Source organism: Scyliorhinus canicula, chromosome 10 (assembly GCF_902713615.1).
Source record: "Scyliorhinus canicula chromosome 10, sScyCan1.1, whole genome shotgun sequence".
Classification (NCBI taxonomy): Eukaryota; Metazoa; Chordata; class Chondrichthyes; order Carcharhiniformes; family Scyliorhinidae; genus Scyliorhinus; species Scyliorhinus canicula.
In genome coordinates, this window is record NC_052155.1 from 180,879,467 (window position 1) to 180,902,985 (window position 23,519).

Genomic DNA, 23,519 nt, shown 5'->3' on the forward strand with positions numbered 1-23,519 from the left:
TCATTCTCTCAGAATTAAAAGCACACTTTGTTTTACCTTTCAGAGCCCACTATCAATTGGCACACGACACAAATGCTAAATGCAGTACAAAGTACTCAAAGCATTGCTAATATTTATAGTTCTAATGTTCAAAGTTGTTATCAATAAATCAGGATGAAAGACATGATTTTTTTCCCCCCCTGCAGGAACAATGATCTTATGCTACTTTACTGCAACCTACACAGCAATTTTAAAGATAGACAATATTGTTTTGTGTGAAACCATGCAGCTTTTATAGAAATGGGGGATTTAGGCTACATTGTATATCAAGATAATTGTTTTTAAATTTCAGTCATGGGATCTGGCCCAGCCAGTGACCCGTTAGGCCATTTCAGAGGGAATTTTTAAGAGTTCACCACATTGCTGTGGGTCTGGAGTCACAGGTAGGGCAGGCCTAATGACAAATTTCTTTCCCACATTAGTGAACTAGCTGGGTTTTTAACGACAATGGTTATTGTTAGACTTTTAATTCCAGATTTTACTGAATTCAAATTTTACCATCTGTCGTTGTGGGATTTGAACCCGGATCCCCAGAGCATTACCTTGGGTCTCTGGATTATTAGTCCAATAGCACTGTGCCACCACCTCCCCATAAAAGAAATAGTGAAATTCAATCTATGAAATCTGTGGCAGTGCAATGGTCCAGGCATTTAATATTGGCAGGGGAATCAAAGTGAACTTTGCAGGCAAGGGATCTTATGATTCAAACCTTCACTGCTTGTTTGGTGAATTGCACATTCTAAATTCTCCCTCAGTGTACCCAAACAGGTGCCGGAGTGTGGCGACTAGGGGATTTTCACAGTAACGTAATTGCAGTGCTAATGTAAACCTACTTCTTTTTCTAAAAAATAAATTTAGAGTACCCAATTCATTTTTCCAATTAAGGGGTAATTTAGCATGGCCAATCCACCTAGCCTGCACATCTTTTGGGTTGTGGGGGCAAAACCCACGCAAACACAGGGAGAATGTGTAAACTCCACATGGACAGTGACCCAGAGCCGGGATCGAACCTAGGACCTTGGCGCCGTGTGGCAGCAGGGCTAACCCACTGCGCCACCGTGCTGCCCTATGTAAACCTACTTCTGACACTAATAAAGATTATTATTATTATACCACTGACATAGGTAGCTCCCTGGAAATTGTCTTTAAAGAGTTATTGCTTAATAAACACAAATTAAATAAGGTACAGCATTTCTACTTTCAAAATAATGCTCTAGTTCACAAATTAACCAATGAAAGATTCTCCCACTTTAACCCCCAGCAGGTCATTTAATAATTCACATTTAATAGTTTATTTTAAATTAGATAACACTTACATCAAGTTCCGTTCAAAAAAAGGATACCGCAGGATTAAATACTCTCATTGACAGGTTCTTTAGAAGGACATCATCATTAACCACAAACTTCTATGCCAGTATTCTGGTTTTGAAAATTGACAGGTCAGGAAAGAAAAAAACACTTTTACCTTGCAAATCATATCCTGCATTTTTTTTTATTTATTCCATATGACAAAATAGTAACCTAGACTAAGACATCCATTTCAATCAGTAGATGTGTCAAGCCAACAAGGTTTAATAAAAATATTGGATATAGGTAACAATTCCCAACTGGTTCAGGTTGGTTTCCCAGCCCTACATGGTATCGCAGTATAAAAATAGTGTCTCTCTTCACCATGTAGAGAGGAACAACCAGTACCTGAATACAAAAGGGTTCCGTCTACCTACTGCCCTATTTACATTGCTTTAGAAGTCTTAAGTTACAGATCCTTATGGACAGAACACTACATGGTACCAAATGCTAACATTTGGCTAACAAAAATTCACACCAAAAAATGACACAGATAAATAAAACATTCAACTGCTGAAAATACAGCAACGTTAAGCCACCTTACAACTTGTTTTGTTTCATTTTATTTATGCTCTTGAAAGGTTCCCAAATCGCCCACACTTAGTGCTTAAAAGGTGGAAGTAACACAGGATTGATGCATTGTTCTCACTGTAGGAACAACTCCCCTTGCGGCAAATACAATAGCTTTAATGGGGGCAAAACCAGCTCTTCTAGGATCAGTCGAGTCTCTCCATGTTGGTTGATTATGACAAGGTGGCAGAAACAACCACCGAAAGTGATTTTTTAAAAGTGTTCCTTAAGCGAACCCTAAATTCTTTTTTTCAATAAGCAGATTGTCCCAATTTCAGTCCGTTCAAAATACCCGCCATGCAACTCCACCATGTGATTACCGTGTCTTTTGCCCAATCCATATTGCAATATCTCTTCAAAAACAGTTTCATACAAATGGAAGTTTTCACACCACCGTCCACCGTGCTTTCAATGCAAAAAAAATGAGGTAGTACTGTACACGAAACGGTTACTGTTAGTTCAAGTTTTGATTAAGCTCCACCCATCCCGATTTACTAGCTTAATAATGTAGATTAAAAACATTGCCAGACTTCTTACTATGGTGCACCATTGATAAATGATCACCAAATGTGTCATTCTTTTACCATTAAGGACAGTTGTGCTTGATACCCAAATCATGCCGAGAAGACTATTAACCAGTCCGAATGGATTTTCCAGCACTTGAAAAAATAAAGAAAGTTTACAACACTTTCATCAAATTCATAACACATGTCTCCTTATCTTACATTTAATACTTGTCTTCAGACTATGGAAATTTGTTGTTCAGTTCTCAATTTGCTGTGTTTAAAAAGGTCAAAAAAGATTTGCACAAATCTCTTTTACTCATCTCAGTCATATAATAAGGTGCAAGGTATTTTACATCCCAGCTTCATTACAGAATTTAAATTACACAAATCGGTTTGATGTGAAATTCCTCCAGTCAATAATTTTAATGGGAAAGATCACTGCGAGGGCAAAATGGGATTTCCCATTCTGTGTTTCTGCTGCTATATTCAGTTAAATTGTTCACAGGTAGAGTTTCACCCTCTTAATGATCAACTGGCACAAAGGTCAGACTTAGAAGGGGGTTCAATAGTGTCAGAAGACCCTTCAGATACAAAACAAAACTTGTACGACTTTGTTTTGCGTCATCTCTGCATCCTCGTTTTGTCTCATCAGAATAGTTTTGCTCTCACACTTCTCTGCCCATGGCCACTGCTGACTTTATGAAGGATGGGCGCAGCTATAACAGCAATGGTTACCGCTGGTAACTGAGCAGTACTTCAGAGTTACTGCCAACATTTGAAGGCGAACGGATGCAAGTGAAGTCACGCACGTCACTTCAATCAAATGAGATTTCACAGCATCTGTTCCAGATGTGCTTTTACATTTGACGAGACCGAATAAGGATGACGGGCCCAGCCGACGTAAACCCTAAATCAGCAAGCTTAATGAATTTGAAGCAAAACTCACTTCTCCAACTTGCGGTTAATAGTGGCATGCAAATGGGGAGGTACAGTTTCCTAATCTAAAGGCTGCTTTGCTTACTGCTTATCCAAAAGATGTGGTTAACACAGAAGGTGAAGGCTCCATGACGTGTGCAAAATATTAGCGACTCTGCAGAGCAGGGGGGCAGAAAAACATGTGCTCCAGTGTACAATTGCCCCAGTCTATGGTCACTGAAAAATGGAGCATGCCTGCTGGCATGTGGGTTAAAAAAAGGAATATTTCTCTGTGCCTCATATATTGAGATTCTCCTGCACCAAAGACAATGGAAGCAGGATGATAAAAGTACGGAATGCCAGAGTAACATTACCATGATTCTAACACTTAAAAGTGGATTTTCATTGGAGAAAATAACAATAAAAGATTTCATGTTGCCACCTACTTTAAGGGACAAATAAAATGTTCTGTTAACAATTTCTAACCAATTAAAAAATATAGGACTCTGGTGGATTCAATTCCTTTTGTGCAGTTTTAACGCACCCATTAACACGCTTGCATAAATTCCTGTCTGCGCCATTTCAATGTAGATGCTAAGCAGTTTGAAATAATTAAGTTACATCAACGTTGAAATAGAAGAGAAAGGATTTATTTTAGGAAGGTGTTAACTGTGCTAAAGATAGTTGTAGTACATCTGTAGGTGCTTTGAATTTTTTTTAAAAAAAGCACATGTTATGTGATACAAGTAAATTTTAAAATTGTACGCAGATCCATGGTATCAAGCATATGCTAAATGGACTCTTGACCCCCCCCCCCCGCAAATACATGCCATTTAGTAACATACTAATACTGGGTTGGGCCAGTAATAAATATGTACCAGTTGATCAGTTAAATATATAAATAATTAAAAGAGTGTAGCAGGCACCATTGTTAAGGAGGGAATCGTCACGTCTTTAGTAATGGGTCTGTGAAAATAACATTTTAACCCAGGAATGTTCAAATAAATCAGGCTAAAATTTGCTGGGAGGGCTGAAATACTATATTGCAAGATTAAATTAAGAGTGCTGCAGTATACATATGATTTCTGACAGTTTAAGTAACAAATAGGGTGTGTTCTCTCTGTGCAACTGATGTTGGAAGTGAATACAGTTAGATTCAGTCCCAGTCTAAATTTTTAAAAGTTCATTTAATGGAGGATTTCACGTGTTCAAACATAATCCTACCCTCTCTTATTGGAAATACACATCTCACCTATAAGGGCTAAATAGCAGCTTCTTTAAAACAGTTTAAATTTTTCAACAAATAAAAGGTCACAATGGCATTCAGTTGGATTTGGGAAAAAGAAAGAAAAAATTGACAACTCTTACAAGTTTTTGTTCTTTCCATAGGTGAGAGATCTTCCAGACATCATCATGTATCTGGCTACAATTTAAAAACATGTAGATATATATATGCATACACCTTGCATATAATTCTGCCAATACCAAAATTGAGGGAGGGGCTGAATACTTTTTCTGACCCGCATAATCTTGACAGTATAAATAGTACAGACAAGCACAATTTTTTTTTATAGTTTACATCTCTGGGGACACAAAATCACCTTTTTTTTCTTTTTAAAGAGCAGGATATCTTAAAAAGGAAAACAAAATTATAATTTCAAGTTTCTACTTCATGTGAAGACAATTAGCACATTTGTCCAGCCATACTCCAGTCAGCTTATGGTTTCCAGGCCCTTAGCGGTTCCACTCACAGTATCGTTGTCAAGGAACTAAATTAGAGCAGTGACCCCCCCCCCCCCCCCCCCCCCCCCCAACCCGGTTTCCAATCCACCAAACAGTTCATCTGTTCACGGTAACCAAGGGTCTATTAATTTTATGAACGTACAATTTTCTTTTTAGTTTTGAAGTACTTTTCTGCAAAATTTACTATTGAAACAAGTAGTACCATGCAATTCTTGCAAGACAACTCAAACCATAACCAGAATGTGGAACTTCTGTGATTCTGAGTATGAGTAAAGGAGCAAGAAAACACTAACAACTGAGTATTTGGAGTTAAAGTCATATCTTAACAACTATTAAAGGTATGCTCCAAAAACTGTACATCATATGGTACAAGATTCAAAACTGTCCATGTGTTACTTGTGTTTAAGGGTGCCATGTTTTAGTTAATGCCAATTTCTTTGTTATCTTCAATAAATCTAGCGAATGGCCGATTTGCTCCTCCTTCTGTGCTTGGTTTCTCCAGCCCAGGGATAGGTGGACTGCAGCCTGTGCGAACCCTGTCCATTCCGCTGGTCATATTAGTTAAAGCTGGGATACCATTGCCCCGCAGGCTAACAGGGAGCTGAGGAATGCCTCCATTCTGTATAACAGAAATCTCATTATTTTTCAAGGCTAGACCATTCGTAATAGCAGCAGCGTATTGGTTCCAGAATGTTGCGTCAACATTCATTGCCCGAGCTGCCAAATCCTTTTGAAAGATCTCTGAGAACTTCATAGCATCACCACCTAGTAAAGCCAATGGGTTCTCCACTGACAGACGACGCCCTCGCCTTGCTGGAGCATTATTCCACATATGCGTTCCCATGTGAACCTAACGGGAAACACAAACAGTAACAAAAAAAAAATTGCATTGTTAAAAAGAATATATTTTCACACGCAATACATTTTTGATATGCAATTTTTTTATTTCAATTACCCCAACTATTACAAACATCTGCACAGACTCGCTTTAAGAGTTTCATTCCGCAGGGAAATCTTGAAACAGTGAAGTGTGCCAAATGGAATTCTGAAATAGAAGCATAAAATGCTGGAAATGTATAGCAAGGCCAATCAGCATCTGAAAGAGAAAGATAGGTTTACATTTTGGATGTGACCCATGACCGAACATTAATCAATCTTTTCCCTTTCAGAGGCTTAACAATCTGATAGGCATTTCCAGCATTTTCTGCTTTTTACTTCTGATTTCCAGTTTATGTACACCGATCCACAAATGCAATTTTGCTTTGGTTGCAATCACTCAGAATATTCATTCGTAGTCACTTTTTACAAAACTGAATACTTAAAAGTATGATTGCAGTTTACCTCTTAATTGAAAGTTTATAATTCAAAAGATCTGATAATGCAAATCTTTTAGCACCGAATTTCTACTTTCCTTTGCCATTTATGTGGCTTCGTTTGCTTTATTGGATGAATCAGCAATGAGAACTTAAGCCATATTGTGCCTGTGATGTAGAAAGACTTTCCAAAGTGCTTCACAGTAGGTAATGAGAAAGAAAATGTGCCAAGCCAAAGAAGGAAATGTCAGGAGAGACGACCAAACGTTTGGTGAAAGGTAGTGATTTTGTGACCGGGTGTGTGTGTGTGTGTGTGTGTGGGGGGGGAGGGGGGGGGGGGGGGGAGGAAACAATTACTTCAGTGCCTCTAATGGTTACCTTGATGCAATGGAGCTTCAGCTAAGAATGAACAGCGCACAAGTAATGAGACAGCACAGTGAGGGCGGAGGGGTAGAGAGGTAGTGGAGAGGTGGTGCCAAGTGTCACCATGAACGGAAGCTGACCTCACGTCTGCAGGAAATCTTGGATAGAGGCAACATGGGAAATTTTCAGCTTGGCACCCAGGCGTGAATCTGGTGTTGTGGATTGGTTAACCATTGCAGGAGCTGCCCGATTTGAATCTCCAAACGAAAATGGGAATCGGGGCGGGATTCTCCGACCCCTCGCCGGGTCGGAGAATCGCCCAGGGCCGGCGTCAGTCCTGCCCCCGCCGTGTCCCAAATTCTCCGCTACCCGAGATTCGGCGGGGGCGGGAATTGCGCCGCGCCGGTTGGCGGGCCCCCCGCGGCGATTCTCCGGCCCGCGATGGGCCGAAGTCCTGCCGCTGACAAGCCTCTCCTGCCGGCGTGGATGAAACCACCTACCTTACCGACGGGAGCAGGTGGCGCGGGCGGGCGCCGGGGTCCTGGGGGGCGGGCGGGGGGGGCGCAGGGCAATCTGACCCCGGGCGGTGCCCCCATGGTGGCCTCGCCCACGATCGGGGCCCACCGATTGGCGGGCGGGCCTATGTCGTGGGGGCACTCTTTTTCTTCCACTTTCGCCATGGTCTTCACCATGGCGGAGGCAGAAGAGACCCCCCTCCTGCGCATGCGCCGGTATGATGTCAGCAGCCGCTGACACTCCGGCGCATACGCGGACTTACACCGGCTGGCGAAGTCCTTTCGGCCCTGGCTGGTGTGGCGCCAAAGGCCGTTCACGCCAGCCGGCAGAGTGGGAACAACTCCGGCGCGGGCCTAGCCCTTCAATGTGAGGGCTTGGCCCCTAAAGGTGCAGAGACGTCCGCATCTTTGGGGCGACCCGACGCCGGAGTGGTTCACGTCACTCCAACACGCCGGGACCCCCCGCCCCGCCGGGTAGGGGAGAATCCAGGCCCAGGTATTGAAAAAAAAAACGTCAAAAAAAAAAAACTGGTTGGGTGGCAAATTAAAAATCTACTTCAGGCAGCACGGTGGCACAGTGAGTAGCACTGCTGCCACACGGCGCCGAGGTCCCAGGTTCGATCCCGGCTCTGGGTCACTGTCCGTGTGGAGTTTGCACATTCTCCCCGTGTTTGTGTGGGCCCCCACAACCCAAAGATGTGCAGGGTAGGTGGATTGGCCATGCAAAATTGCCCCGAGATTGGAAAAAATGAATTGGGTACTCTAAATTTATATATTTAAAAAAATCTACCTCAGCATGTGGAGGAGGAACAGGTGAGGAGTCAAGGAGGAGGAAAATAACAGTACATGGGTTGGAGGACAACCAGGGAGGTAAGAGTAAAAAACAAGTGATGGCAGCCCTACAAATTGCTCAGTGCAAAAAACTTTGAATTATGAGGAGCAGATTACATTCAATTTTGTATAACCAAATCCCCCATGATATGATGCATGGTTATCCAGATTATTCTGCCCTGTTGTCTGCATGGCCAGGGTCAATAGCCACCCAGCACAGATTGGAAAAGTTGGCACAAAGATTTTCAAATTCTCATCCTTGTTTTCAAACCCTTCCATGACCATGCCCTTCACCATCTCTGTCCAGATACAATTTTACGCTTAGGTGGGCAGGGCCTTGGGCATGAATCCTTATTAAGTTTATTAAATGGCCACTTATTGGCCATATCCCTCTGAGCCTCAAATTTTAGGCTTGGTAGTAGCGGGTGCAGGGAGGGTGAGAATGTGACAGGTATACTTTCCCTCATCTTGGGTGGGAAGGGGATGAGGCGCCTCACTCTGAAGGACCACTTGGACTGGTGGTGCTCTCCCCTCCGGGACGTTGGAGCTCCCGGAAGGATTTCCCCCAACCTCCGGCCTACACCCCCCCCCCCCCCCCCCCCCACCCCCCGACGGCATGATTACCTCCCTCCCAAACCCTTCAGGCGTCCCACACCAGCCTGCTCCCGGAATCCTGGGACTTACCTATTCGAAGATCTTGGGACTTAGTCCTAGGCAGAAGGCTGCAGTACCGCTTCTGGTCACTGCAGTGCTGCGCCTGGCCGGGTTGAAATGCTGACGGCAAATCTGATTGGTCGGCAGCTGTCAGGGGCGTGACTTCCTTCCAAAGGCAGATGGAAATCCCGGCCACTGCCATTTAACACTCAACTGAGCCTTAAATGGCAGTGGCAGTTGGAGAGATGGCAGCTGCATGTTAAGCACCGTCTCTTGGGATGGCGGGGGAAAGGGAAAGCTCGACATCCTTAAAATCCTATCACTAATGTTTCTGAAATAAAATTCGGGTGCAATCTGAGGGCACTGTCCTGCTGGGGCTGGGGTTGGAAAATATGGTGAGTGGTTCAAAAATTCCATTGATTTTGACGGGGCCTGAAGGAGTGCGAACGGCCATAAAACTTTGTTGCATTTATCGTTGCAGCGTTTCTGAGAAAATGGGCCGCACGGTGATGCAGTGGTTAGCAATGCTGCCTAACGGCGCCAAGGACCCAGGTTCGATCCCGGCCATGGGTCACTGTCTGTGTGGAGGTTGCACATTCTCCCCGTGTCTGCGTGGGTTTCACCCCCAAAATCCAAATATGTGCATGGGAGGGGGTTTGGCCACGCTAAATTGTCCATTAATTGGAACAAAATTGAATTGAGTACTCTAAATTCATTTTAAAAAACATCTATAAGAAAAATACATTCTGACTGTGGTCTTTGGAATTGTTTTTTTTTATTTTTAAATTTTTTGAGTATCCAATTATTTATTTTCCAATTAAGGGGCAATTTAGCGTGGCCAATCCACCTACCCTGCACATCTTTGGGTTGTGGGGGCGAAAGCCACGCGAAGAATGTGCAAACTCCACACGGACAGTGACCTGCGGCCGGGATCGAACCCGGTTCCTCAGCGCCTTAAGCTGAAGTGTTAACCACCGTACGGCCCCGTCTTCAGATTTCAACGGGCATAGTCTTCTCAGTTTGCTGAAAGCTAAATGGCATTGGAAACGAGGCAGTTTTTGGGACTGCTATAAGAATGCATTTGGGAGCATTTTTTTTTAAGAGGAGTTTTGGTAGTCTCAATTGGGTTGAAAAAGGGAATGTCTTAAAGTGCGACTTGTGCAAACATCCAGTAAAGTTAAACTGAGAGCAATCTTGGCAATGGCGACGTGAACATAATGGGAACACCCTTAATTTATGAAGCCTTTTTGGGGTGAACAAATTGCAAAATATATCTAAAAAAGATGAGGTACATTAAAAAATGATTTTCCCTTATATTATGCCATGGCCATTTGCTCAGAAGTGTTGCAAAGTAGGACAGACTATGCAAAAGATTTCCTCAGGGCTTTGTAACTTTGGAGAAAATCCTGTTTTCCTGTCCAAAAGGATTTCCAATGAAGGTCTGCTAAAATTATGGCGACAGAAGCCTTCAAGAAACACGCGGCAATCCATTACTTTGAAGGGTCGTGGCTGTTGTTTGCTGGGCAAATGTAGGGCCATTTGGTCGTCTGCAAATTACTACAACCATCATTGAGATGAATGATCAGCTAATCTGTTTCTGATAGAGTTGATTGAGAAGTGAGTTGCCCAGGACACTGGAAGAACAATGTGCACTTCGTCAAATGGGGCTATAAGGTTTTTAACATCCACATGTACAGAGCTTCCTGACATGGCCTTGTCTCTCAAACTACAAAATGTAGAGTCATTTACTGAACAGAAGGTGGCCATCAGGCCCATTGAATCCATGCTGACTCACTGTGGAGCAACCCAGTCAGTCCCACTACCCTGCTGTGTTCCCTGTGAGTTTATTTCCTTCAAGTGCCCATTCAATTCCCTTTTGAAATCTTTGGTTGTTTCTGCATCCACCGCTCCCATGGGTCGCAAGTTCGAAGTCATTACCACCCACTGTGTAAAATAGTTCCTCTTTACATTCCCTTGCATCTCTTGCAATAAATCATGTTTGTGTTGCCTACCAGCTAATGGAAGAGTTTTTCCTTGTTAACCTGATACAGGCCTGTTATAACCTGGCACACCTCTACCAAATCGTCCCATTATCTCCTTTGCTCCAAGGTGAAGAACTGCAGCCATTAGAACCTAATCTTGTAACTAAACCCCCCCCCCTCTCAACGGCATTCACCCCCCCCCCCCCCCCCCCCCCCCTCTCAACGGCATTCACAGCTTTTCTAAAGTGTGGCAAACAGATTTGGATGTTATAGATGCTGGCCTAACCAGAGCTTTAGATAGGTTTAGCATAGCTTCCCTGCTTTTGAATTCAATGCGTGCGATTCCCCCCCCCCCCCCCCCCCCCCACCACCACCACCAATCCCTTGCCATTGTCCTGCGGTGTTTTGCATTGTTTACTGACTGCGCCACCAGGGTATCTGCCACAGGGAGTAACCGTTAGCGGGTCTGGAAGTGGAGGGAAGGGTCAGAAAACAATGTCTCTATTTATGAAGCACAGGATCCTGTTTGCTTTGCTAACTGTTCTCTCAAGATGTCCTGCCAACTTCAAAGATTGAAGAACATGTGCCGCGAGCTCTCTCTGTTCTTGCACCTTTTTCAGGATTCTGCCATGAAGTCCACATTGCCTCTCCATATCCCTTCTGCCAAAATGCCAACTCAAACTTTTCTGTAATAAATTTCATCTGAGGCGGACTGGTAGTGTAGTGGTTAGCCCTCTGCCTCACGGCGCCAAGGAGACGGGTTCGATCCCGGCCCCGGGTCACTGTCCGTGTGGAGTTTGCACATTCTCCCCGTGTGTGTGTGGGTCTCACCCCCACAACCCAAAGATGTGCAGGGTAGGTGGATTGGCCAAGCTAAACTGTCCCTTAATTGGAAAAAAAAGAATTGGATACACTAAATTTATAATAAAAAAGGAAATAAATTCCATCTGCCTATTCTACTGGTCTATCAATGTCCTGTTGCAGGCAATTTGTATCATCCTCACTGTCTGCCACTCCCGTACCAGCCTCCCCGAACAGGCGCCGGAATGTGGCGACTTGGGGCTTTTCACAGTACCTTCATTGAAGCCTACACGCGACAATAAGTGATTTTCATTTTTCATTTCATTTCCACCAAATTTGTTACCATCGGAAAATCTTGAAATTTAGCTGCACGTTTCATGATCCAAGTCATTTATATGCAGCAGAAATTGGAGTGGTCCTCTCACTCACCCTTGGTGGACACCACTGTACCCTGCCAGTCTGAAAAACAACCATTAGCCATCACTCGCTGCTGTTTGTCCTTAAGCCAATTTTTTATTCATTTGCGCACTGGCCTCCCTGAAGCCTCAATTCTGTTAACCAGCATTTTATGCGGTACCTTGTCAAGTGCTTCCTTAAAATCCACATAAACAACATCCACCGCATTCGCTTCACCAACCCTCTCTCTGTTACTTCATCAAAAAGTCAATTAGATGAGTCAAGCATGATCAGCCTTTTACTAATCCATGTGGGCTCACTCTAATTAACTCAAGCCTTTCCAAGTTCCTGTCGATTTTTCCCTCCTGATTACGGATTCCAAAACCTTCTCCGCCCTTCCCCCCATGTTCAATTAATGGGCCTTATTGCTGGTATTGTCCCTGTACCCTTTAGTGAATAAAGCTGCCACATTTGCCACTCTCCAGTCTTCTGGCACCGTACCCATATCGAGGGAAGCCTGAAAATTTAAGGCAAGCCTTTTCTGCTACCTCTACCCCTACTTCCTTTGGCAACCTGGGATGCAAGTCCCCCACACCAAGTGATTTATCTACTCTGCACAGCCAGCCTTTCCCTTTCAATTTTCACACCATTATTGCATCCACTATCGATAGTTTGCCAGATCCTTAGTCAACACAGATACAAAGCACTCATTAAATATTCTAACCTTGCTGTGCACCTCGAGGTATATATCAGCCTCTTTGTCCCTTATAGGAACCATTTCACCTCTTATCACCACTCAATAGTTTGTGCACATCTTTGGGATTCTCCTGCGTCTCTGACTATTTGCAGGCCTATTTAAACCCCAAATAGCATGATCCTACCTTTTTTTGCTTCTCAACTCTAACCAAATTGACTCTGTCCTTGGCCCTCACGGATATCTTCTCTTTCTAATATTACAATGTCATTAACGCCACCCCACCTCTCCTTCTTTATTTTCTATCTTTTCTGAATGCTTTATACCTGCATGCTTAGTGCTCAGTCCTCATTATTTTTAAGCCAGGTTTCCATTATTGCCACAACATCATATTCCTCCACTGCCATTGGTGCTTCTTCACCACTTTGTGTGTTATGTACATGCATTGCAAAGCTATCTTTGCATTCCAGTATTCCTTCATAGTTTGCTCCTATCTATTATGGTACTACTCCCTTCTCTGGTGCTGTCTCACACTCTCACTTTCTACACAGTATTCTTTTCCTTATACATATTCTGGTTCCTATCCCCCTGCGAATTTAGTTTAAATCCTCCCCAACCACACTAGTGAACCCCTCCTCAGGGACATTGTTCCCAGGCCTGTTGAGGTGCAACGCATCCCTTTTGAACACGTGCCTTTTGTCCCAGAAATAGTCCCAATGCCCCGTGAATCTGAAGTCCTCCCTCCTGCACTGCGCTTCAAGCCGTGCATTCCTTTTTCTATTTTTCCCAACGTTTGGCACTGGGAGTAATCCAGAGATTACTACCCTCAAGGTCCTACCTTTTATCTTCCTCCCTAGCCCTTGAAAATCCGACCGTAGGACCTCAATACCTTCCCTCTCTATGGCGTTGGCGCCAACAAGCACCACGACTTAGAACCATAGAACCCCTACAGTGCAGACGGAGGCCATTCGGTCCATCAAGTCTGTACCGACCCTCTGAAAGAGCACCCTACCTAGGTCTACTAACCTGCTCGACCACCATAACCTCACACAGCCTGCAGAACCCGGGCTACAAGGGGCAATCTAGCATGGCCAATCTCCCTAACCTGGCTTCTGGTTCAATCCTTTCTCCCTGCTGAATATTCTGGCCCCTCCCTTTACCATGGCACCAGGGAGCTACACACCATGTGAGACTAACAATGACGGTTACAGAAATGCCTATCTCCCTAAGTATGGACTCTCCAATATCAACTGCATTTCTACGCTTTCCTGTTCCCTCCTGTACAGTCCCTTGCCCATTGATGCCATTGTCTGGGCTGCCAACTTCGAGGTATTGATACTCCCAACTATCTCTAAATCTAGTATCTGTTTGAGAGTTGCATGCATCCTGAAGACTTATGCATTACCCGTCTCTTCCTACTCTTCTGGATGGCCAACCATCTTCTATCTTGACCTCTCACCTCCTGGAATGTATGACCCTGGAAGCTGTCAATCCCCTCGATGCTCCGCAGTGACTCCACTGGCAATAAATAATGATCATTGACTGGTCAGATTTGACCTGATCAGCTTTGACCTGATTACTAAAGCTAGAATTGGCGTCTGTAACTTTTAAGATTTAACAAGATATACGTGAGAATGCAGAGATGAACGCACATCCTCCAGTTAATTATCAAAGCCCCAATCCTTTGAACTGATCTGTGTACATATAGTAGATCAAAGTCCTACCTGTCCAACAATACTGTGTGATCCCAGATAAAGTGTGAAGCAACAATCTTAACTTAAACCCTTTCCTGCAACAAATGCCTGACAAATCTGATTAGCGGCTGATTTAGCACAGTGGGCTAAACAGCTGGCTTGTAAAGCAGAACAAGGCCAGCAGCGCGGGTTCAATTCTTGTACCAGCCTCCCCGAACAGACGTCGGAATGTGGCGACTAGGGGCTTTTCACAATAACTTCATTTGAAGCCTACTTGTGACAATAAGCGATTTTCATTTTCACTTTTCATTCATTCTATAACTCAACCAGCAACAAGAGCAAATTATGGAACTGCTTGCTATTATTTTAAAGGAAAATGACACAACAAAGAAAAGAAAATTGCTTTGGCCCACAGTGAGCCATTTTGTGGAGGAGGGAAGCATTTTATTTAGGACAGGGAGGGAGCATTCTTCAAAATGACAATTGACTTCAGCTAAGCATCTAATAAATGATCTCAGGGTTGATGGTCCAGGGAGGGAAATATAACAGCGGTGGGGATCCCTGACTCATTCAGTGATCCCTGTTGGATACAGCAACACGTGGATGTCAAATGCGGAGAGGACAGATTGGACTGTGATGGTTCGTATATTGTGGTTAAATAGATGAGTGACACTCCAGGCTCAGCCAAAGTACAAGTAAAACAAACACCATTTGTTAGTTTAACACTTCCGATTAAGAACAAAAGTTGCAGGTTATTCCCACTGGGAGCAATTTTCACTAACTTACTTTTTGGCTGGTCAGATTGTGTATAAGGACCATCAGGGTGTGTCGTATTTAAAGGAACTCACAAGCTGGTAATGGAAGTTGACTGCTTCTCTTCTGGTTACATATCGGGCGTGCTCCCTAACAGAAGGGCAATACTCCCCAGGCAATCCAATACAATCAGGCATAAATCAGTAAAAATACCCCATGAAATCAACCTATGATAATGTAATCTCTGATGCATTTAGTCCTGTTTTGCACATCAGTCCTCATATTCACGACTGGGAACCTCCAAATAGGTTTATAATTTGTTAAAAGAACTGCGCACATGAAACACTGTATCTTTCAAAATATATAATTATATCTATGAACCCCTCCAGTCAGGTGCTTGGCAAGTATTTGATCTTTTTCCTGCGTACCCCAAAATATGTTATTGTGCTCTACCAAACAATGTCAGTTACCATTACATATTGCGATTCTGGACCGGGTACTAATTAGAAAATCGAGATCCAAACTCAACTACTTAGGAGAACCAACACAAATTTATTTCTGGAGGGAAAAAGTTCCACAATGTGTTAATTTGTTCATAAACATTAAGTATGAAAACTAAAAGAGAGTTTTTGCATAGTTGGGTGCAGCAGGGTGAATTTAATGTAACAGTATGTTAATATGATGTTGGATGATGTTGCTAATTTCCCTCTCCTATCCGGCTCTGTGTTTCGAACAGGCATGTCAGCACCCAGGTGAAAATAAGCAAGCTATATATTTTGTAAGTATTGTGACCACTGGGGAATTTTTACCCTAACTCAGCCCGTCCAATTGTACTAACGCATCAGGTGGGAACTGACGGAAACAGGCAGTACACAAATTTCCACCCGATCCAATGGGGCGTTTAAAGTCGACCCCACCTGTCGGAAGACTGACTGACTGGGTGCAAAGTTGGTTTCATACCTGCCCAATTTTAATGCCCACTAAAGTCAACATGTGGATTGGCTGGGGTGAAAAATGAACATTCTGCCTGATCCCATGGGTTTTCCACCTGGTGGCTCAGTTTGAAATTGCTCCCACTCTTTTGTTAATCCAGAACATCCAGTTTCAGAAGTCTGCACGCAAGTGCCTTAAGTATTCTACATATTTGGAAGCCCAATTTGCTCCCGGGCTCTTTCGTTTCAGTTGGGCTAAAGGTGTGGTGGGGGTAGGGGTTGTGGGGATTGAAATTTGCCTCAGGCAGAATTGTGCTGGTGCATTTTGCAACTCATATTGAAATTCCAACTGCAAAAGAACTCATCAGGGTACCTCATCATCATGAATCTAACTGGGTTTGGCAAGGAAAGTCAAACTAAAGTGTCAGTGGGGATTCCACCTCGGGACGAATGGCTGCCCGCTGTCATTCAATCTGCCATTACTAGGTTGGAGATGGGATTTCAGTCCTTCAGAGACAGGAAGGGCCGCCTCAGAGAGCTTCTGGCCAATGGGATAGCTGGCAGCGCTGTACTCCCAGCAGTACCAGGAGGGAGAGGTGACCACTGCTGGAACTACAGGCAGCCCCCAATAGAGATTGTCGCCAGAGCCAGTCACCAAGCCAAACAGAAGGGTTTCACGTGGGTCAGGCGTGCAGGCCCTGGTGAGGAGGTGAGCCACTAGGGCCAATGAGAGGGTAGCGGTGGATTGGAGGGGGGGGGGGGGGGAGGGGAAGAGAAGAGTGAGGTGTCTCAATTGAACACAGGGGACCTTGCAAAGGAGGTAGCTACCCACTTGTCAGACCCAGCCTAAGCAACTTCCACGTGTCATGGGCATCCCCCTGTTGTGAGTAAAATAGTGGCAGGGACAGGATGGGGCAATTAAGTGGCCATCAATTGGCAGGATGGGCAGGCTGCTCGATGCTTACTTCCATTCCCCCCCAATGCCATAAGAATTTCATGCAGATCGGGGCTGGGTGGGCGCGTGGCAGGAAGGCCACACGCTGCGTTTTACGTGCCACCCCAACCCACCTTCAACTCCGCTGGTGGGGTACGGTCAAACGCAGCCCACGGCAACAGAGTAAAAGTATGCAGTGCACATTGAATAATGTACCATTGCTGTCAAGTTTAAAAACAAGCTTTGTAATATGTGCATGAGCAATAATGTGAATTTGTGAAATGCTGAAAGCGACAGCTTTAATAAGCTAACATAAATTTTCAAGGTTTAGCTCTTGTAAATTTATATCCACCATCCTTCCTATAGAGAATGGTTTAAGATGAAGCAGTGACAAGAGGCAGAATGCTGAATTTTGGCAATAGCATCAGAGAAGAAAAGGAATGTTAAATGCAATCTTACACAGCATGCAGACATTCAGTTTCAATTTCACAGGTTTAGCATTAATTCACTAGAACAAAACAAATTTTAAAAAGTAAATGTTTTGTTGAATCAGAAATATCAACTCTGCCCATTTTATTGTTGTGGCACTTTTACAATTGACAGATCTGCGGAGTGCCAATGACCATCATTGTATTTACAGTAACTGCATAAAATATGAGCAAAGGCTGTTTAAAGTGCAGAATGAAAGTAAGTTTGTATTCAATCTTATTAACTGCATGGCTCAGATTGTATGTTGTATGTTTAATCAGGTTTCAGCTGAGGCTCCATTTGCTATAATAATCAACTCTTGCATCCCTTTGGATTTAGACAGTTAAACATGCACGCAACTATGGGCGGCACGGTAGCACAGTGGTTAGCACTGTTGCTTCACAGCGCCAAGGTCCTGGGTTCGGTTCCCGACTTGGATCACTGTCTGTGCGGAGTCTGCACCTTCTCCCCGTGTCTGCCTGGGTTCCCTCCGGGTGCTCCGGTTTCCTCCCACAAGTCCCAAAAGACGTGCTTGTTAGGCAATTTGGACATTCTGAATTCTCCCTCCGTGTACCCAAACAGGTGGCGGAATGTGGCGATTCGGGGATTTCCCCAGTAATTTCATTACAGTGTTATTGTAAGCCTACTTGTGACAATAATAAAGATTACTATTATAGCTACATTATAGAGCATTCAAATGCTTGAACAGTACATGCATGTAGCTTGAATTCCTCATTTATGGTATATTGTACATATGGAACCTTTCTTAGAATTGCAGAAAATAAAGAGTTGTAATTTGCTTCATGACAGGAAAAACATAAGTCCCAGAAATTTGTAGCTTTGCTGGTGCAATCAAGAATGTTTAGCTTAAGCAACTACTCCCTGGCAAGGAGGCTCTTGCAGTGATTATGATGCATCCTGAAATTTAATATTTATCTAAGCTGACTTGTTTAAAGGTATAAGTCCATCCAGCCTGCTGGTTTTGTAGCGAGATATTTTCTATCGGTATATGCTGGTCAGATACATTCCAGTGACAAATTAAATGACAAAAGCAGATAGGCTTGAATGAACCACACGGGGGCATGTTGTACTATGTGTGGGGTAAGAAAAATGAATTTCGTAAGATGAAAAGGCCTTTCAGTGGTCAAGGTCAAACTTCTTTATTTTCACGTCTTAAATAATATTTATCCATATATGCAATGCATGATTAAATTAGATTGGTCATTTCTTTTATCATTTTTATCAGTTCAAATATTCCTCCATTATGTTAATTTTTTAGGGGGGGGCTTGTATTTTACTCCAGTTGATCACAAATGCATTATTTCTCAGATTTTGAACACTAGGTGACGGTGACCCAGGAAACTATTTGACTGCCAGTCCTCTTGCTCGGAGAATGCAGTGTGTGTGCGTGTGCATGCACATGTGTGTCTGTGTATGCATGTAAATGTGTAAGTGTGTGTGCTTGTGTGTTGACCTATTTAGCACTCTGTCTAAATTCAATGCAGACGTAAACAATTGTGACTGGGCCACCTTTTTAACCATTAAAGCATTGCATTTGCTGTTGCTAACATTCTGGATCAGATTTACTTTAGCAGGTTCATGATTTAAAGAATAGCAGCCTATAAGTTCTTATCACTAATTTATACATCAAAATGATCTTACCTTAAGATTCCCTTTTGTTGTAAAAGCTCTGCCACAGATTGTGCAGCCAAATGGCTTTTCACCAGTGTGTGTGCGCTCATGGATCTGAAGAGCACTTGCAGAAGAAAAGGTCTTCCCACAGGATGGACAGTTATGCTGCTTGGGTGTCCGACGAGGTGGCGGTGCCAGAATGGGTGTCATACCTGGACTCATGGCTGTCTGTGGTGCAGATGGAGCCTGTATACCAACTGGAACCTGCGTACCATCACCTAGGGAGATCGGCTTGCTGTGACCATTGACTTCCATTTTGACCACGGTTGGTGCGGTGCTGGTGACCAGGCTAGGAGTACTTTGGGTGGGACCTAGAGTGGAGTTGGGTTCAAATAACTGAGAAGGAAGTTCTTTCATCTTGTGCGTCAGTAAGTGCTGTTTTAAATTACCCATAGTGGAGCAACCACGATTGCAGATTGTGCAAAGAAATGGCCGCTCTTTAGTATGGCTGCGGTAGTGAATTTCCAATGCACTTTTACAAGCAAAAGGTTTGCCACAGATACTACAAACAGTACTTTTCAACTTACCACATTCTTGGTTGGGGAACAGCATACTAAAAGCCTCTTCTTTGATGATCGGCCGACCCAGGTTGTTGGCTGTCAGATCTAGTGCACCTCCATTCTCCCGATGAGTTGATGGACTGTCTGCTTTTTCTGATTTCACTGATGTTTCATATGGTTCTTCTTGGTTGCCAAAGCCTGGTGACTTTGATCTTTGACTCTCGGCGTTACTATGCACAGGTGACAATGCCTGCATTGAAGAAGAACACTCGGACATTGCTGGGGAACCTGCACTCTGACTTTCCAAGTCACCCACAGCGGAAGAGGAGTCATTAGTTAAGCGATCACTTTCCATGGATCCGTTTTCAACAGATTTCATGCTGGATCGCTGCTGCGTGCTCAAAGCACAGTCTATTATCTTCATCTGATTCTCCAACGCGGCAATGCTAGAAATCACCGAGGGAGGAGAATTTGGTAATGAACCGGAGTAACATAACAATTGCGTTGAAGACTCAGTTGTGGTAATGTTTAATTCTGCCTCCTCATCCATTGAATTTTCATCCATCAGCTCATCATCAGGATAATCGCTCATTAGTTCAGCATTCATTTCGTCACAAGTTAGGTCTGTGTCCATTCTATCTGAGAAGCCCTCTGGTAAAGGTGTATTTGAAATTTGTCCGCCCATGTGCATACGGATGTGCTGTTGTAAAACCACAGCATTTGTAAATTTCTTCTGGCAAATGGGGCAAGAATGTTGTACCCGAAGAGGCGGCTTTGATCGGTGAACTCCAAAATGTGTCTTTAAGTTGCCCTTGGTGGTAAAAGCGCGCCCACAGATTTTGCACTTAAATGGCCTCTCGCCTGTGTGTGTGCGGTAATGCATTTTGAGGGCGCTCTGGCAACTAAGTACGCGGTGACAGATGATGCACTGGTTGGGGTCGGTCATCTTTTTATCAATGTTCTCCACCAACTGTTGCAGTTTTGAGGTCTCAGATGTTTGCATAGAGTCTAACAGGCCACCAAACGGGAACTTAGCCTTAAACTGACTGGATATTATGGGGAGCAGAGGGCTGGGGAGGGTTGTAGGAATGCTGTTCGCGCCATTGTCCGCAGAAGTTGAAGATGTGGTCGAGCATGGAGCAGAGAGAGCTGGTTGTCCAGTTGCGCAGCTTTCTGTCGGTTTGAAACTTGAAGTGGGTACATTTAAACCTTGGACAATGGGGACCACATTACCGCCATTAATTGACTGTGGAGATTCTGCAGTTATTGGAATGCTGGATTCGTTCTTGCTCATGTTTGGTGACAAAGAAGCACATTCACTCGATGGAGGAGATGGTCTTTGGGGTGACCTGTTTAAAGGGGTCACAGTCGGGGACTCAGCCAGACTAGTAATGCTTGACAGAGTTGGAGGCAACTGTAATCCAACTGAAGTTGGTAAGGTTGACAATACAGGCTTGGTGTCCAACCATGTTGTCACTGGTTTTTCGGGTGGCAAAGACATTCCATACGGAATACCTGTGCTTGTAGGTACATTATCAAGGTATTCGGGGACTGGATATGGGTTCATCTGGATGTGAGGGTATTTTTCTTTATGCCTCTGAAAGTGAACTTTAAGATTGCCTTTGGTGGAAAAGCGATTTCCACAAATATTACACTTAAATGGTCTCTCTCCAGTATGGGAACGGAGATGAATCTGTAATGCACTGTCACTTCCAAAGACCTTAGCACAAAACCTACACTTATGTTTGAAAAATGGATCTTCTGAGCTCGTTTTGGGGTCAAAGACAGAAACATTGGGTGGTTTTCCTTTGCGATGTTTCATAAGGGCAGCCAGTGGATCGAGAGCGTTAGTAGTTGCAGCAATGCTGACCAGTGGGTTTTGGAAGATCACACTACTTGATGTGTTCTGAGGTAGCAGTGGATTAGACATGGTGGAAGATGGGCTGAGAAGATTACCATGTCCAAGTGATGAAGTTGAATACTGTAACTGCGGGGAAGTGTTGCTCGTATTTGAACTGGAGCTTGGAGTCAGAGAAGATGAAACCCCACTAGTGGATGGAGGCAAGGCGGATTCTGATCTGGGAGACACACTGCTGGGCAAAACAGGAGTGCTGGCCCCAGAGGCAGGCTGTGTTATTTGCTGTGAACTATCAAAGGCAGAAGGGTGGATATTGGATGCCTGTCCTGTTCCCGAGGCTGAAATAACGGCAGACAACTGGTTTGCAGAATGCTCACTGAATGCAGCATGCTGGTTCACAGCAGACATGGATGTACCTTGGGAAGATGCTGATGGGTTTAAAGGGTGCAATATTTGCGGAGTCATCATCGCCACTTGGTTTCGGATTTGTTCAATTAGTTGAAGCTGGTGGAGTTGCTGTTGCTGCAAAGCCATCAACTGCTCTAGAATCATAGGGATGGCAATGGTGGATACTCCACTATTTGAACTCGGACTGTTAGATCGTGTGTCCTGCGAAAACTGTGCTACCGCCACTTTCGTACTCTGCAAAGTCTCTAAAGTCACATTAGTGTTTGGCATGTTATAATTGGTCATGGAAGATGGTTCGGGAATCTGAGGTAGCGAAGTAGCAGTACTGGAGGTCCCTTGATTCTGGTAAGCTTTGTCAGCAGAAGCATCCACCTCCATTGGCTCGTCTTGTTCTGCACTCTTTACCTCGGAGCTGTCATTTCCCTCCGCCTGAGTGTTCTCCTCGGCGGCTTCACTCTCCCCTTGGTCACCTGGGCTACTGGCAGGAGAAGGCTCAGGGAAGGCTTCTGAGCGTGCTGCCTCCTCGTCGTTCACGATTAAGACGAGTGGATTCTTAGTGCAATTCTTCTGGTGCTCCATGAAGTCAGACCATTTGAAGAATTCTGCACAGCATTTCTCGCAGATGTGGGTTTCCTCACTTCCACTTCTGCTTTCGTTCCCACTATCAGCATCATCTGGTCCTTCCCCTGGGGCTGCTGGGAAATCAAAAGGACACATCAAGCAATGACTTGCAAGACTCCCTCCCTCCAATTTCAAGTTTTTTTGCGCACAACTAAAATCAATATTTTTTTATTTTGTACAAATTACCTCACTTCAACACATCTCAGGTCCCTCTGTGTGTATTCTATCACTCTTTCTACCAAGCTAATCATTTTCTTTGCACAATCCATCAAATTATGAGGCCCTATCAATTGTGGATACTGCTGCTTAATGAAATTCCATAGAAGCTATTGATTTCCAATATTTTCATACAATTCACAGCTGCCTTGTCTGTTGGGTACAAATCAAGCCTTTGATGGACTCATTAGGATTCCCCTTTACCATCAGGCTTCCTCATTTCCAACAAAATTAGAGAAGCCTTTGCCAGTTCACTTGACATCACTAAACTAATCTGTAACCTTTCAGGCTCAAATCAGTACCTGACAGGACAAACTGGCCCTCTGTTACTCAAGTGTGGTCTTGGACTGACCAGATTTATTATCTTTATACAGCATCAAGACAGTATGGATTTAATGCTAGTCTATATAATGTCTCAAATCAATGACCATATCTTTAGGCACTTTAGAAATCTGAAGTGCAATGTACCCTTAAGCATTAACTAGGGTACAGTTCCTTTCAGAACTCAACATGATTAAATTAAATGAATTATTTCCTGTGTTACTAGAGAAACACAAAGACTATGTCATAATTATTGCAAGTTATTGCGAGAGAGTCCATTCATTGAAACTTTGATTAACAGAGGGACACATTTTGCAAGATTAAGTTTTGGCAAATAAACTGTTGCAAGAACTTGTAAAAAAACAAGCTAAATGGGCGGTACAGTAGCACAGTGGTTAGCACTGTTGCTTCACAGCGTCAGGGTCCAGGGTTCGATTCCCGGCCTAGGTCACT

General features: G+C 43.9%; 1 protein-coding gene across 4 annotated transcripts in view; it reads right to left on the reverse strand.

Annotated features, from left to right (window-relative positions):
- Positions 1 to 5,196: 5,196 nt before the first annotated feature.
- Positions 5,197 to 23,519, reverse strand: part of LOC119972817 (sal-like protein 3) — a 58,461-nt gene continuing 40,138 nt past the window's right edge. For 2 of the 4 annotated variants that reach the window (XM_038810253.1, XM_038810252.1), the window contains 3 exons: positions 19,670 to 22,603; positions 19,113 to 19,453; positions 5,197 to 5,970 (listed from right to left, as the gene is read on the reverse strand). In XM_038810253.1, the coding sequence (XP_038666181.1) occupies positions 5,539 to 5,970; positions 19,113 to 19,453; positions 19,670 to 22,603 (3,707 nt within the window). In that variant the 3' untranslated portion in view covers positions 5,197 to 5,538. Of the gene's footprint in view, positions 5,971 to 6,080; positions 6,217 to 19,112; positions 19,454 to 19,669; positions 22,604 to 23,519 lie in introns of those variants that run through there. The other 2 variants (XM_038810254.1, XM_038810255.1) reach the window with 2 other exon arrangements.